The sequence below is a fragment of the Passer domesticus genome, chromosome 2 (genome assembly GCF_036417665.1).
Source record: "Passer domesticus isolate bPasDom1 chromosome 2, bPasDom1.hap1, whole genome shotgun sequence".
Lineage (NCBI taxonomy): Eukaryota > Metazoa > Chordata > Aves > Passeriformes > Passeridae > Passer > Passer domesticus.
The window spans coordinates 63327134-63342086 of record NC_087475.1 but is presented as its reverse complement, the minus strand read 5'-3'; the positions used below and the strand labels follow the sequence as shown (position 1 = coordinate 63342086).

The following is a 14953-nucleotide window of genomic DNA, read 5'->3' as shown; positions in this document are numbered from 1 at the left end:
ACCTCAGAGGTCTTTTCCAACCCAAATGATCCTGTGATTCAAAGAGCAACAAGCGCACATCCTCGCGGCCTCAAGACAGGCCTCTGACAGACGCCCATCTGGCCTCGACGAGGCACAAGGGAGCCGCTTTCCCCTCACAATCCCGGTTCCCGCCCGCCACTCCCAGCCGCCTTCCCGCCCCCCGGGAAGGGATCCGCCCCGCGCGTGCGCGCGGCGCCTGGCGGCTGCAGCTCGTCCCTCCGCCGCCGGGGGCGCTGCCGCGCGCCTGCCCGCGCCTCCCGGGGGCGGTTCCCGCTCGGGTCCGCGCCCGGATCGCGATGGCGGCGGCGGCGGGAGCCGGGGCCGGGGCCGGGGCCGGGGCCGGGGCGGCGGCGGGCGGGGGAGGCGGGGAGCGGAGCAGCACCCGGGACCGGCTCCTGGCGGCGCTGGAGGATCTCGAGCTCTTGGCCAGGTACCGCGCTCGGCCCCCCGTCGGCCCCGGGTGGCGGCGGGGCTCCGGGGGCGGGCTGCGGGCTCCCGGCGCGGGGCGTGCGCGGAGCCGGCGGCGGGCGGAGCGGCAGCGCCGGAGCTTGGGATGGGATGGGATGGGATGGGATGGGATGGGATGGGATGGGATGGGATGGGATGGGATGGGATGGGATGGGATGGGATGGGATGGGCCCGGCAAGACTGGAGCGCTGGCCCGACCCGGCTCGGGTTTTGCGGCTCTCTGGCCGTCCTCAGGCCGGCTCTGCCGGTGAGGGGCCGGTGCTGCGCCGGGATTCGGCCCGGCCCGGCTCTCATCCCAGTGGGAAAGCATCGGTCGTTTGCAGAGAGAAGGAGCCGCTTCCTTTTTCTCCCACTTGCCTTTCTCACTTGGTTGACACCTGCGTTTCATGTGAAATGCACACTTGCACGCCGATTTTAGGCATTTTATTAGTCACGAAGAAATGCATTTAAGTCGGAAATATGTAGATGGTGTTGCATGACATCAGCTACCTGGTCATTGCCTGTATTAGTGCCATATTCACTCCAAGTAGGCTGCAGAGCTCCTCTTCAGCGTGATAGAAATGCTCAGATACTTAATCCAAGTCTTGAGTCCAGGCTGGTAATCCCCATCCAAGTTGTCAGCCATGTCGTGGAGGCACAGCTGGCAGTGAAGTTCAGATAGTTCCTAATTATTTTTCACACCTCAGGGAGAGCAGGAGGTTAGGAAAGCGTTTTCAGAGGGAATAACCTGTGCTATCCTTGTGGCTCACTTGCTCAGTGATTACCAAGAGCAGAGATAAACTATTGGTGAGTTGCTCTCCTTGTGTCTGGTTAGGCTTTATCCTCAGTCACAGATTTTATTGTGACACAAGGGTTGCTGGCGAGCACATGTTTCTGGAAAAATGAAAACAAACTTGTTCCTTATCTAAATTACTAATTTTTTTTGGAACACTGGAACTAGCCTTCTACCACAGTGAAGCCACAGCAACGCTCAGCAGCATTTAGTGAATCTTCCTATTGATCAGCAAAGTGTTGCAGCCTTTCTGTGTCACAGTACTGGTTTGGTGGTAGGGGCAGAAATTAAGCCTAATGTCTAATCTGTAGCCTTTCTGTAGTTTTGAATCTACATCTGTGCATTATCTGGCTGACACAGGGTGGAGTTACAGCTCCCTGTGACATTACCCTTGATGGTGGTAGCTGACCTACTTAAAATGGATTTGCTACTGCTCAGTGTTGGTCAGGTAGAATAAAGCTTTAGTGACAGTGACAAGTTTCTTTATTCTCTAATTGTTTAAAATTATAGTAGTGTTCAGGAGTGACCAAGAGACATAGGCCAAGATCAGAGCTTTACTGAGTTGTTGTAGACATTTCTGGCCCCACTGCTGTATTACTCACACACCCCACTGAGCTGCTTACACTGGACCAAGCAAAGAATCAGTACTTCCAAGGGCAGTGTCTCCAGATAGACAGTTACTCGTGCTTAGGGTTGAACTGCCATTCAGAGCATTAGAAGCCAAATAACTTTGCTGAATTTACAGAAAATGCCTTTTTTGCATCATGGTACCCAGAGGTTCTTGCTGGTTTTTCGGAGCAGTGGCAGAGTATCTGGATATCTGGAAGAGTGATCAAGAGGGCTGTAAAAGTAGTTCCATAACAGACTCTGTTAGTATTTGAAAGTGTAGACTTAGTTGCTCTAAATTACAAGTATATTGGGGAAAAAATGGAGAAAAGTAGAGAAGTAAAACAGTGAAGACCCTCTTCAACAAACAAAGGTAGTAGAAGAAGGGTCTGAGGGCCCTCCATTATGCTGTTTCTTCTTTTAGCTTCTGTTTATGTCTTTTATGGTTTAACAGGAACTTCGCACATTTTTTGAGTTCAAATACATGAGGGCTTCCTGAGCTCAAATAACAAAGAAAAAAATGTGCTTTCTTGGTTGAAAAATCCCTGCCCACACTGTACTATATAATATAAAATACTCAGGTCCATGAATACTTTCATAGTGGTACCAGTATTCCAGGTAATTTTGGGACGACTTGATGTGAGAATGCCTTGGAAAATTGTTCAAACTGAGTTCTCTTTTCAGGGAACTAATTGAAATTTTGGCAATTTCAAGAAACCAAAAGCTTCCACAACCAGGAGAGGAGAGCCAGGTAAGCTGACTTTCTGAATTGTGTTTCTTTGGGTAAGCATAATGCTTTACTTCTCATTTTTTCCCATTCTTTTGTTCATTCTTACTTTTTCCCTTTGTCCCTGCCTATATTCGAGTTAATGGTCATGATGGGGCTTTGGCCCTGCTACAAAGGCATTATTGGTTCTCCTGTTGTTTATTCATTTTTTATGTGCTCCATAGGCTGTTTCTACAAACAGGAAGAAATTTTGTTTCATTTTTCATTCAAACAAAAATACTCCTATGGATGCCATTTGCTCTTTTTTGTAGCATGACTGAGGGTATGTTGTTACTCTAGCCAAATTAAAAGTTCTACAAAACTGTTGTTCAATAGATCCTGGAACTGCTGATTCAGAGAGATGGAGAGTTTCAAGAGCTAATGAAGTTGGCAGTTGATCAGGGAAAAATCCATCATGAAATGCAGCTTTTAGAAAAGGTAGTAGAAAAGCGGGATAATGATATTCAGCAGCTGCAGAAACAGCTTAAAGAAGCAGAGCACATACTGGTAAGTTCATAATGATGTGTTTGCTTTTGAGCATCCTCTTGTAGAAAAGGTGGTTCTGGGCAAAGTGGTGTGGTGTTAGTTTGAGAAGATTTAAATATTTGAAACTTCATAAGAGCTTAGTGGTTTGGGTTTTTTCTCAGTAGTCAAACACTGTTTAGTTATCATGGTATTAAGTTGGCTTTTTTTTATAATGCTAATTTGCTTCTAAATCTACTTTATTTCTGTGTATTTTGAAAATGTTCACTGAAGTTTCTCTTTTAAAATGCAGTTAAATGGAAGGGTTTATTCACAAAGCTGACTTTATGTAGATGTTTATAAATTAAAGATGCATTGAAGGTTTGGTTTCCATTGTGGGTTTTTATTTTTTACAACTAGGCAACAGCTGTTTATCAAGCAAAGGAAAAACTGAAATCAATTGAAAAAGCAAGAAAAGGTGAGTATCCATAATTGTACATGCTACATAAATGCAATTCTAAAGAAAGTTGTTAGTGAGCTCAAACTGGGCCTTTTTTATTTTCTTAAATTCTGCTATCACAGATATCAGATGCTTTGTGTGTAAACAAATTTCCATTTCATTATGAAACTGTAACCATTTTGTCAAAATAAAGAAAGCGTTGAATTTTTTTTTGTGGCAAACATATTTTAATATGAAAGTGTCTCAGCAGTCTTCTTGGACTGATAATAGTGTATCTGATTACCTAAGTGCCTTACCAGATTGCCTCAGGAGGTTTGCTAAGGAAAGGAAGAGAATGTTTGTATGTACATGCACTGCATTTTGAAAGACTGACTAGCTGGTGATACTAGATTGTAATTGTAGCAATTCCTGCCATTCTGTGGCACTTACCAAGCTAAACTATTTTTTTTTATTTTTGGGAGGGGGGAAGGCATCTTCTTCAGGTTGTTTTGTTGTTTTTTTACAGTGTCTTTTATCATTTTGTTATGCCTCTTTCATATAGAAAATCAAGGAATTTAATAAAGTTTATTAATCTAGTACAGGCACATATTTGGAAGGACTCTTCTGAGTCTATAATTACTAAACAAACAAAAAAAACCTTTGCTACAGAAAATTCTATAATAAAGCTGGAGCTGAAATTTTAGACATTTTTTTGTTGTTGTGAAGTAAGCTTGTTTAAGAGATTGTTAATGTTTTTCATGAGGTTGGAGAACCATTGATATTGAAGGTGTTTTGCACTCGTGTGTGTAAAATCAGTTCACTGCAAAGCTCATCTTTGTGTAGTCTGAGAATCTTCTAAGCAGTCATTGCATTTGAACCAGGCTCTTCATGTTTGGCAAAATCACATTCCCAGTCTTTTAGATGTTGGTGGCCAATATTCGGAAATAATTAAATGACAGAATCTCTTGAGAATGCAACAACATTTTTTTTTTCCATTCTTCCAGGTGCCATTTCCTCTGAAGAAATAATTAAATATGCCCATAGGATCAGTGCTAGCAATGCCGTTTGTGCCCCTCTGACATGGGTACCAGGTAACTATTGTGTTTATGACAGTAGATTTTTTTAAATAATAAATTATGGTTAATACTGGTCTTAAAATGTTTTTATACAGTGATAACCACTGGGGTTTATTAGAATAACATTGTTTTCAGCTGTTAGATCTAATATTTCGACAAAAATAGATATCCAGAATCCTGTGGACTTCACATACATCTCCAAAAGGTTGTGAAACTGTCTGCTTTCATTAACAGACTGGCCTCCTCTGTTCTCCTTTGTTTGCCTTTTCCCCCTGAATGTTTACCCTGATTATAAGTCAAAGCCAAGTATGCTAAAGGCTTTTCTATGTGTTTGGTTGTGTTCCCTCTTTCCCCTTAGAATATTCTTTCAGAGAATGTTAGTAAACAGTGGAGCCAGAAGCAGAACTTTTACACGTTTCAATTGTGGGTACTACCCTCTTGGTCCAAAATGAAAATATGTTTGATCCAATTCCTGTCCTTGCTGTTTAGCTGTGGAGTAGCAGAGTGAGCAAAGATATCTTTTAAACATGATGGGGTTTCTTTTTTGTTTGAGTTGCTTTGGGTTGTTTGGGGTTTTTTTAATATGCTTTTTCTGCCAAGTTTGAGTGAACAAAGTCTAAGTGAAAGACAGACTTGGATTTTAATAAAACAGGTGTGATGCTCATTACTCATCCAAGCAACCAGAGTATGGGGTTGTTTGGTCATTAAACTAGGCTCTGAAGGTAAAACTAATGTCTGCAAGACAATTGCAAAGCATTCTTTTTCTTTTCTTTCTTAAAGGCGACCCACGTAGGCCATATCCTACAGATCTGGAAATGAGAAGTGGTCTCTTGGGTCAGATGAACAACCCATCCACCAATGGAGTCAATGGACACTTACCAGGGGATGCACTTGCAGCAGGCAGGCTGCCAGGTAAGTGGAACTCAGTTTTGTTTTGTTTTTCTTTATTGCTTGTAGATTCCCAGCAGTTATACATCCCCTTAGCAAAGGCAAATCAGAGGTAAAGCAATGAAAATTGTGGTTAATGTTGTTCCCTAGCAGTGAATACCTAGTAAAGAAAGGTAATTGGAAGTTGCATATTTTTTGTGTATGTTTTAGTAGAGCCCATTTTGGCTGGCTCCTTTGCCTTAGAGGATGCAGATGTGATCCATTTGCTTTTGAGTGCTGTCTTTATAAGAACTGACAGGAATTTTCAGGAATTTTTGGAATTTTCCTTGAGAAGCTGGAAAATGTGGGATTTAAACTCCTCCAGTAAAATTCTTAATTGAGTCTTGAGCTCCTCTGTCAGGTTAAACACTCACATAACTAGACTGTCAAGGTAAGAGGGAAACACTGATTTACAAGAAAGTTGAAGCTGCCTGAGCATTTTGTGTAGGGATGCTGAATCTTGTGGTGTGTGGAGGCATGTCCTGAGAACGCTAATTATGGGATCTAGTCCTTTTGGAGACTGCTGCAGAGATGTCCAGTTACTGAGTCCTTAGTGAATGTGCAGACCAGTTTCTGGACTGCTCGGTAGCCTCCAGACTTTGAGGCTGCTTAGCACACACATTCAGCCTGGTTTAATAGCAGACTGGTTCTAGCATTGAAGCATGGCCACAAATGTAAAACACTACCTTCCATTCTGAGCTGCTTTTCAGGCATCTTTGGATAAAGCCTTTTTCTCTGAATTTTTATGGTCTGCCTGATTTTTTTTTTAATCTAATATTTTAATCTATTTTTGCATACTGACAGACTGTGATAATTTTCATTACTCCCAGTAGTTGTGAATGGTAAATCAGTTCAAACTGTGCCTTGAAGATTAAAAGCTCTGTATTGAGTACATGAGTTATCAAGAGCCACCTACATAAATGGGCCTCTCTGGCAGAGCAGACTTTTACAATTATAGAATTGCTCCAACATGAGATGTTTTCCAGCTGTTACTGGAGGGTTTAATCTGTCCAAAATTTAGAAAGGATTTCAAGATTTGTTTTGATTTTAAATTGAAGTTTTGGTTGAGCTGTCATGTTGAATTTGTCAATATACAAAACTGAAAGTTTTCTTGATTATGCCTCTTTTTTTTTTCCAGATGTGCTTGCTCCTCAGTACCCTTGGCAGTCAAGTGACATGTCAATGAACATGCTACCTCCTAATCATAGTAATGACTTCATGCTGGAGCCTCCAGGACACAATAAAGAGAATGAAGATGATGTAGAAGTGATGTCAACAGACTCCTCAAGCAGCAGCAGTGACTCAGACTAGGTACAAGGGGGACAGTATCCCTAGTAGACCTTTCCTGTGGTGAAGGTAGATTGATGCTGTTTGTCACAAACTGCAATATCCTTTTGTTACACCAGCAGCCCTGTGTAGGGAGAACATAGGAGCTGGCTCAGAAATAGGGTGACTAATTTAAAACCATAGCTATAGACTTGTTTTTTTTTCTTGTTAGATGTTCTGGGAGCTGGGAGAAATGTCTGGGAGCTGTCTGCTGGGGGAGAGATGTCAGATTTGCAGTGATTGTGTAAATGTATGTTTGCAAGAGATGTGTAAATATATATTTATATATATGTATTTACTATACATTAGATGACATAAGTTCCTGGGAGAAAAATGTGTAAGGGGAATCCCCTTGTATGTTTGTTAGTAACTTTACTCTTTTGATGATAGCCTTTTCTATAACACAGAAATGAAACATGAAGTTTGTAATGTATCTTTTTTTTTTTTTGTTACTGCCTAAACCTATGTTCTTGATCATCTATGTATCAAGGACAAAAATATGGCAATAAGGTGTAATAAAAGTGTTTGTAATTATTGTAATATATAATGAATGATTTGTCATAAATAAATGCAACTTTGATCTAACTTCAGTTTTCCAAAGTTGAATATTAGATGAGTTGCCACGTAACTTCAATACTCAGTACATTTTGTCCCAGTGTGTGGTTGAATTCTGATTGAGTTTCAGAAGTTTGTGCTCTATTTTCCCCTATGCAAAATGCCCAGTCAGCAGCTGAGGAGGAGTCAGAAGCGGAAAGCCTCTCCTTCCTTTTCAGGTGAGCCCTTCCAGGTACGCACAAAGTTGGGCAGACCCTGAAGCAGCAAGTGTCCACCCACAAGGCTGCCCCAAATACTTGGCTAAGTGTCCTGGGACCCTGGAGGTGACACACTTTCGGGCATGCTGCAGGTTTAGCTCCTTTCAGATCAAAGTGCTCAAGGATTTTTTTGTTCTTGTCATCTATAATTTTTCAGCTCTTTGAACCTGCTAATTTGTTTACTTTCACAATGACATTTCCTGCCTCAGCTGCAATGTTATTTTGTCTTTCCAAAGGCACTTCCCTTGGCTTTCCTTTCCTTGTTCTGTTTGCTTAAGGAGTCATTTTATGACAGCTGCTTTTCTCTTATGTAACCCTCTGATAGAATTTCAAAACTCATGTGAACTGTTGCTCCTGGCAGTTAAAGGTTTCTGTCCTGCAGCACAGCTTCCTGCAGCATAGATCACAATTCTCTTCCCTTTTCCATTTTGTAGATTCTTCACAGGAAGTATCTGATGAATCAGGTAATTCCTTCTTTGCTCAAGTAATCTTTCAAACATTGCTGCCAGTAATGCTGCCAACCTGTACAAATCCCATAAGGATGTAGAAAGGACTTCAGTCACATTCAATCACATTATAGGGTGCAGTGGGTGTTGTTTTCGGAAAAATGGGGAATTTGGTTTTGTCTCAGCTGTTCCTTTTACAAGTATTTTCAGAGTTATTAAACTGTCACTTCTTTCACAGCTTAAAGTTATTAATACACATTCATACTGCAACCTTTATTCAGTATCATGTTTTCCTCTTGGGTGCTTATCCCCAATGTCATTCCTCTTTAATTCACATTAATCCAAATACATGTGCTGTCTCAGTCATTCTAGTCAACCTTGCCTACCCCTTTTCTAGCTCACATTAGTTTTTGTCTTAAAACATGTGTGATCGGAATCATACATAATATTGCAAAATGGAGTTTCTTAATGCTTTGTGTGATGGGATCGGTATTTTTTTTCCTAAATGCCCCTCTCTTCACGCATCATACAGACAGTTCACCAGCCTCTGTTATCTTCTAACTTGCAAGGACTTTCTTGAAACAAAATACAAACATATGTAATTGAAACTCATGGGAAGTGTAGTGTTACAGTGTGCCCAAAACACTTCTATGGCTGTGTCTATGTAATTAACCAACTGAAATATTGTGGAGGTGGGTGATTGTTTTCAGACGTAAGAGGGAACTGAAGCAATGACCACTTCTTTTTCTGGCTTGTTAGTTACTCTGTTACAGGATTAAATGGGACCAATGTATTACATCTAAGAAATAGGTAAGGCAACAGCTCTGCCCACTGTTCACTTAGCATAAAATCAAACTGTGGCTATCTTAATCAGTTTCCTTGCATCAGTGCTCCAAACTATGTGCAGTTCAGGAGTATGCATCTCAGTGCTGGCTAACTACAAAGCCATTTTAAGGGAATTCTGTCAGTTACAAGCAGTTTAGTGAACCATGATATGGTAACTGAGTGTTCTGTTATTCAGTGGCTCAGATATGTACATAATAGATTTTCCTAGTTAGCAAAAGTACCAAAAATCAAAGTAAAGGCTTAGTTGAAAGGACTGAGTTTTGGCAGCTAAAATCGACTGAGAACCACATTTTCTGGAGGGGTGGGAAATATAAATGTGTGATACATACAAACAAAGTTATTTAAGTTGGGGATTGCTGGCAGCTGGTTGCAGTAATGCACTGTTGTCTTTTAATTGGTCCAGTTTGAAAAGATACAGAAATGCTGACATATGGAGATACTGTTTGTGTCCTCATTTCAGTGTCTACTTGTGTATTTACAATAGATAGAATCTATATAACCATTAGCAAAATATGCCAAGAAAGTATTTATTGCATGACAGACCATTTTACAGTGGTCCCTATTTTCTCATCAATACATAGATGTTTTCTAAAATTTAAAATTGTACTAAATAATTTAATTGTTTTTCTTCATTATTCTTTGTGACAGATGGGCAGGACATCTGTCAACTCTTCCTACAGCTTCATTGTTGACAGCTGAATGGAATGTTTTTCAGTGTACATAAGGTTGCTTGCAGGAAGCAAGTATCCACTTTTGAATAGAAAAATAAGCTTTTCACAAAGTTACAGCAGCAAAGGAATTTTTGGTGAAATTTCCCATTTCAAGACTGCTGTGTAATGTTACTTCTTTCTTCACTTCAGAGAATGGGTGTCTGTCCTAAGGGAACTTGCATATAATTAATACTTCAAACTCTAAGCAGGAGAATTGCTAGGGGCAGTAGCATCCTCATGCCTCATCACTCTGTCTGTTTCTCAGCAGGAAGAGCCATCTCCATTTAAAAAAATATGTTCAAAGTAAGGAAGAGCTTTAAATCCCTCAAGCTGATTTCTTTTAAGAACTGAGAAGTCAATTCATAACTTCAAGCAATTTTAATCTCTCAGTATTGTACCTATATTTTATTCAAAAGAAATTAAAGACACCTTACAACATTTTTGTACAATGAGTATATCTAAAGGAAATAGACAAGAAATGTGCTATAAAGAACCCTGACAAGAAAAAAAATGAGCCAACTAGTGATTTATTTAAAAGTTATATCTTAAAATTAATTGCTGATGTCTTAGTGACAACAGCTGGAAAAGAATCAAAATTAGTTACAAATTCTAGAAAAATTAAAAATCTTAACTCCTTGGTTTTGTATGTACTGTTGGGTGCTGTAATTTCATTCGCTAACGACTTAGTAATTTAATCTGAAAATTCACAATTTTACCAAATCTCAATAACCAGCCATACAGGACTACACCCATCTGTGCTGTTCAATACTGACAACTCTTTTTAGCCACAAAGTGTGATTTTTGCCATGGAGCTACACCTATAAATGACAGAAATCATTGTGTCAGCCTAGTAGAGTAGGCACCTCTCCATACCAAGAATTCAGATCACTTACAGAGATCTGAGACATTTCTGCAGATAAATTCAATGTAACTGAGGCTATAACAGAACTCTGTTACGAAAGCAACTGGCAAGAAGGGTCAGGGAATTTTCATTCCCTGCAATAAGTCATGACAATCTTTTCACATTTATAATACTCTTGATTTTCAAGTGTATACTGCTGTCTGCAGGGAAAAAGGCACTGTCTATTAAATGTAGCTTTTGTTCATGACACTAGTTTCATAACTGAAGCTAAGAGAAAAGGCTAAATTTTAAAATCGGTCCAATAATTACAGGAAAGCAGGTTTAAATGACTAAGTTTTGCTGCAACTGCTTTTAAGTGAGTAAGCTTCCCTGGCTAGTGCTGATTTCCAAATGGCTGTTCATCAATATAAAGATTAACTAGATAAAACACTGAGTTTTCTGTAAAAGCAAACCTTAATTGTTAACTACTAAACCTAGAACTGGGTCTGGGATGAGAGACAACTGTTGTGTGAAATACGGGAAAAACACTGAAACAGTTGGCATTGTTCTTCTTTGGGAAAGCTAATATTTTCACATGGGCAGGGTGAGCATGTCATATCTTTTTTTTTTCTTCTATACCAAAAAAAGCAGGTCTGTCCTTTAGTTTGTCATGTAATGTACAATTTGTTTTTACTCTAACTGGTGACTTCCCGTGTACCCCTTTAGATGATCGAGCTCTTCTGTAAAGGGATTGTAACCTTGCTCTCTTAAACAGCGCAAGGCCCAGAACAGTTGATCTGCTGGAGGAAATTCATTCCATTTGACCCATTCCCAGCCTGTAGGGAAAAAAAAAAAAGAAAAAAAAGGCAAAATCAGAGTGATCAGAGTATAGAGTTACGACAGGACTCAAGGAAACAGCAGGAAGCTGTGGAAGGAGAGGAAGGAGAGGTTTAGGCTGGATGTTAGGAAAAGGTAGTGGGGCACTGGAATAGGCTCTATAGTGCAGCCTGACAGAGCTCAAGGAGTGTTTGGACAACCTTCTCAGGCACGAGGTGGGATTGCTGGGGTTGCCCCATGCAGGGCCAGGAATGGGACTTAATGATGCTTTGGAGTCCCTTCCAACTCAGGATATTCTTTGTTTCTGTGATATAACAATTCTTCCTCTGCAAGTCCAGAAGGATCATAGAGAAACTATCAATATAAAATCAGGTTCTCTGTTGCATATAGAGTCATTTTACCTGAGCAGCTTTTTTGTTTCCCAGAGAAGCTGTGGATGCCGCATCCCTGGGAGTGTTCAAGGCCAGGCTGGATGGCGCTCGGAGCCACCTGACCTAGTGGGAGGTGTCTTTTCCCGCGGCACGGCGCTTGGAACTAGATGATCACTCACTCACCCTCGTTCTTGTCGGGCTCCAGGTTGCGCGGCTCGGCGCCGGGCTCGGCCTCGCCCTTCATGAGCACGGTGACATAGTGGTAGCGCCGGGACGCGCACACCGCGTTCACGGCCGACGCGAAGCGCACGTGGCGCAGCGGCAGCGCCGTCTCCTCCAGCGTCTCCCGCGCCGCGCACTCCGCCAGGCTCTCCCTGCGGCCCCAAGGCAAGGGAAGGCACGGCACGGCCGCCTCAGGGCACGGCGGGGCAAGGAAGGGCAGGGCGGGGAGGGAGGGCGCGGGGCTCCTACCCGAACTCCAGGTGCCCTCCGGGGAGCTGGTAGGTGCCGGCGCCCAGCGCGCCTTTCCGCTTGCCCAGCAGGACGCAGCCGGGGTGCGCGGCGCTGGTGACCACCACCCCCACGCCGACCCCGGGCCGCCGGGGCTCCGCCGCCTGCTCGCCCATAGCAGCCCCGGGCAGGCGGGGGCGGATCCGCCAATCGCGGTTTGGGATCGCGGGCTTTGGCAGCCCTCGGCGGGGGTGTGACCGGAGCCGTGGCGGTGACGTCGGTGGCGGGGCTGCAAGGCGGGCTCGGCACGGAGCGGTGCCCGGTCCTGCTGCCTCCCTGCCGCCCCTGCCGCTCGCCTGCTGAGGCCACCGGGAACAGAAAAGGCGTTTGTGCAAACGAGGGGCAGCTGGAAACAAGCAAGATACGATACTGATTTTGAAGCTCAAGGAGCCAGTCGGTCTCTTGACGGCAGATTTGTTCAGAATTTAAGAAGTGGCCCTTCTTTGGTTAGCCCACTATTTCTGGTCTGTGGAGTCTGACTCTGAAGTGTCACGTGGGAATTATTTAAACAGGAAGCTACAAACTTAGCTGAGCAGAGCTCCACAGGCAGAAGAACAGTTCCGGACTGATAAAGAAGAAATAAAAGTTTCTGCTGCCAAATACTAACCTTCATTCTCACATTTTTGTAAATTACAGAGATATGTAGAATACAAGATACAAGCTTTCATTTTCTTTATAAACAACTGTAAAGTTTGTCAGATTTCCCCCTTCTTCAGCCTATTGATCACAACAGGGAAGGAAGTTTTTTATTTGCAGACCTTTCAGATTGGTTTTGGGTTTTTATTTGGTTTGTTTTGTTTGTTTTGGTTGTGTTTTGATAATGTTTTAAAATACCTATGTACAGATGTTTTTATTTACATATGAAGGTCACGGGACCCAACTGTCTGAAGCTTAGTCACATTTTCTGGCATCAGTTTTTTGGGGTTTAACTGCCCAAGGTGGCTCAATACAGCATCAGATGGGTCCCGGTGTCGGCATGAAGGGCATGTCAGGAACAAATGGCTGGATGTGCTAGAAGCAAGGCTGCCCTTTGGCAGTATTTGGCCATGCTGCTTAACTGTGATGTCAGCCCATATCCTGAATTACTGACATTGGTAATAACAGCAATAGTAACAATAATAAATAATCTTGGGCGAATTGCCAAACTAACAAGACTTTTTGTAAACCAAGCTCATTCATTTGTATCTGTCTCCCCAGTACAGCTGAGTAGTATCCTAGTCCATGAGCATATCCATTAGGAGTATCCTAATCTCATGATTAAACACCAGACATATCAGTTATATAATTTCTGTATTTACATTTTAAGACAATGATCTTACAAAAGCTGTATCAAAGCCATTTTGGTCCAATACATTAAAACACCACAAAGTTTTTTACCTGAACAATGAAAGCATTCTGCTTTCTATGTACATCATTTTCCTGTACCTTTTACCAAAAAGCACTTAGTAACAAGTCTTGAGGGTGACCCATTGTCATTCTACTGATTTATTTTTAAATGCAAAAAAAAAAGTCCATATGGTCATTTTGCTTGTTTACTATATTAGCAGACTACAATTCAATGAAAATCTTATATGAAGATGATTATGTAGAGTATAAAAAGTATATTTTTACAAACAATATATTTTTATTTGTCAGTACGCTAAGATTTTTCCTTCCTCTCTACCATCCTATTGATCACAACAAATGCATGAAGTATTACCCTTTCACAAAACTTTAAAATGGCTAATTTTTTTAAGGTTTTGAAATCTGGTTGTATACAGATGTTTAGATTTGTTTCAATTTTTTCACCTTACATTTGTGATCATTAATATAAAGAATACCATATGAAAAGAAGCATTTTGTTGACTGAATCTGTCCTAATTGGTTTCATTCTAGGATTTATTTAGGACATACCTATGCAGCTAGGTATTGCAGATCATGAAGTAAATATAGGCTGGTTTTCTGAGTCTGATGGTGAACAAACATCCACTGAAGAAAGATATAGGAATAAACCAAGAATGAGAAAGTACCAAAATCCTCTGCTACAGTAGTATGTTGAAAAGCTTGCAAGAGTATATATACTTGTAAACTTGTTTATTAATATTTCATCTGAGAAAGTACTTCTGTGAGCCAAAACAGTGTATTTAAACCAGCACGAGCCCAGCAGCTACTGGAAGAGAGGCAGATATTTTTCAGGCCAAATCCCTTGGTCCTTATGCTAATGCTTTTATTGATTGAAGTGTTATTGAATTAACTGTACGTCTGAGCTGATCTGGATCATAAACCCCTCTTTTTTCATTAATTTGTTTTCTAGCATGCTGTGGGCGACCCAGGGAGGGGACAGGACAGAGTTCAGTCAGATTAAACACAGCACAAAGCTAAACCTGACTCAGCAAACTGGGAGAGAGATGACAGTTTTAGTAGGATGTGATCCCTGATGCAATTTACAGCTCAGGTACATAAGCAAGGGAGGCAGTGAGTCAGAGCAGCTGGGAACAAGAATGGTAAGACCAACCATGTCAGAGACAGGCCAGATTTATGCCAGATTAAATGACTACACAGCTGTTCCCTAAGAAGAGCACACATAGGGAAAGCAGGTTAGAAAAGCACACAGTGTACAACAACTTATTGAAAAGCAGCTACACAAGCAGAATACATCCATCTTTCTGAGAGTTTCATACACATGGCTCCCTGGCTGTGGAATTTATATATATTTGCATTTTCTTAGCAGAAGTATG

General features: G+C 41.7%; 2 protein-coding genes across 2 annotated transcripts; one reads left to right on the top strand and one right to left on the bottom strand.

Moving 5' to 3' along the window:
• Positions 1 to 300: 300 nt before the first annotated feature.
• On the top strand, positions 301 to 7448 carry MED4 (mediator complex subunit 4). The gene is made up of 7 exons (XM_064408772.1): positions 301 to 451; positions 2552 to 2618; positions 2970 to 3140; positions 3516 to 3573; positions 4539 to 4625; positions 5391 to 5522; positions 6676 to 7448. The coding sequence occupies exons 1-7, from the start codon at positions 318 to 320 to the stop codon at positions 6846 to 6848; spliced, it is 822 nt and encodes a 273-aa protein (XP_064264842.1). The 5' UTR covers positions 301 to 317; the 3' UTR covers positions 6849 to 7448.
• Positions 7449 to 9478: 2030 nt separating this feature from the next.
• Positions 9479 to 12476, bottom strand: NUDT15 (nudix hydrolase 15). The gene is made up of 3 exons (XM_064408773.1): positions 12198 to 12476; positions 11910 to 12100; positions 9479 to 11354 (listed from the first exon to the last, which is right to left on the bottom strand). Exons 1-3 carry the CDS (start codon positions 12350 to 12352, stop codon positions 11209 to 11211), a joined length of 492 nt encoding a protein of 163 aa, XP_064264843.1. The 5' UTR covers positions 12353 to 12476; the 3' UTR covers positions 9479 to 11208.
• Between the last annotated feature and the right edge of the window lie 2477 nt (positions 12477 to 14953).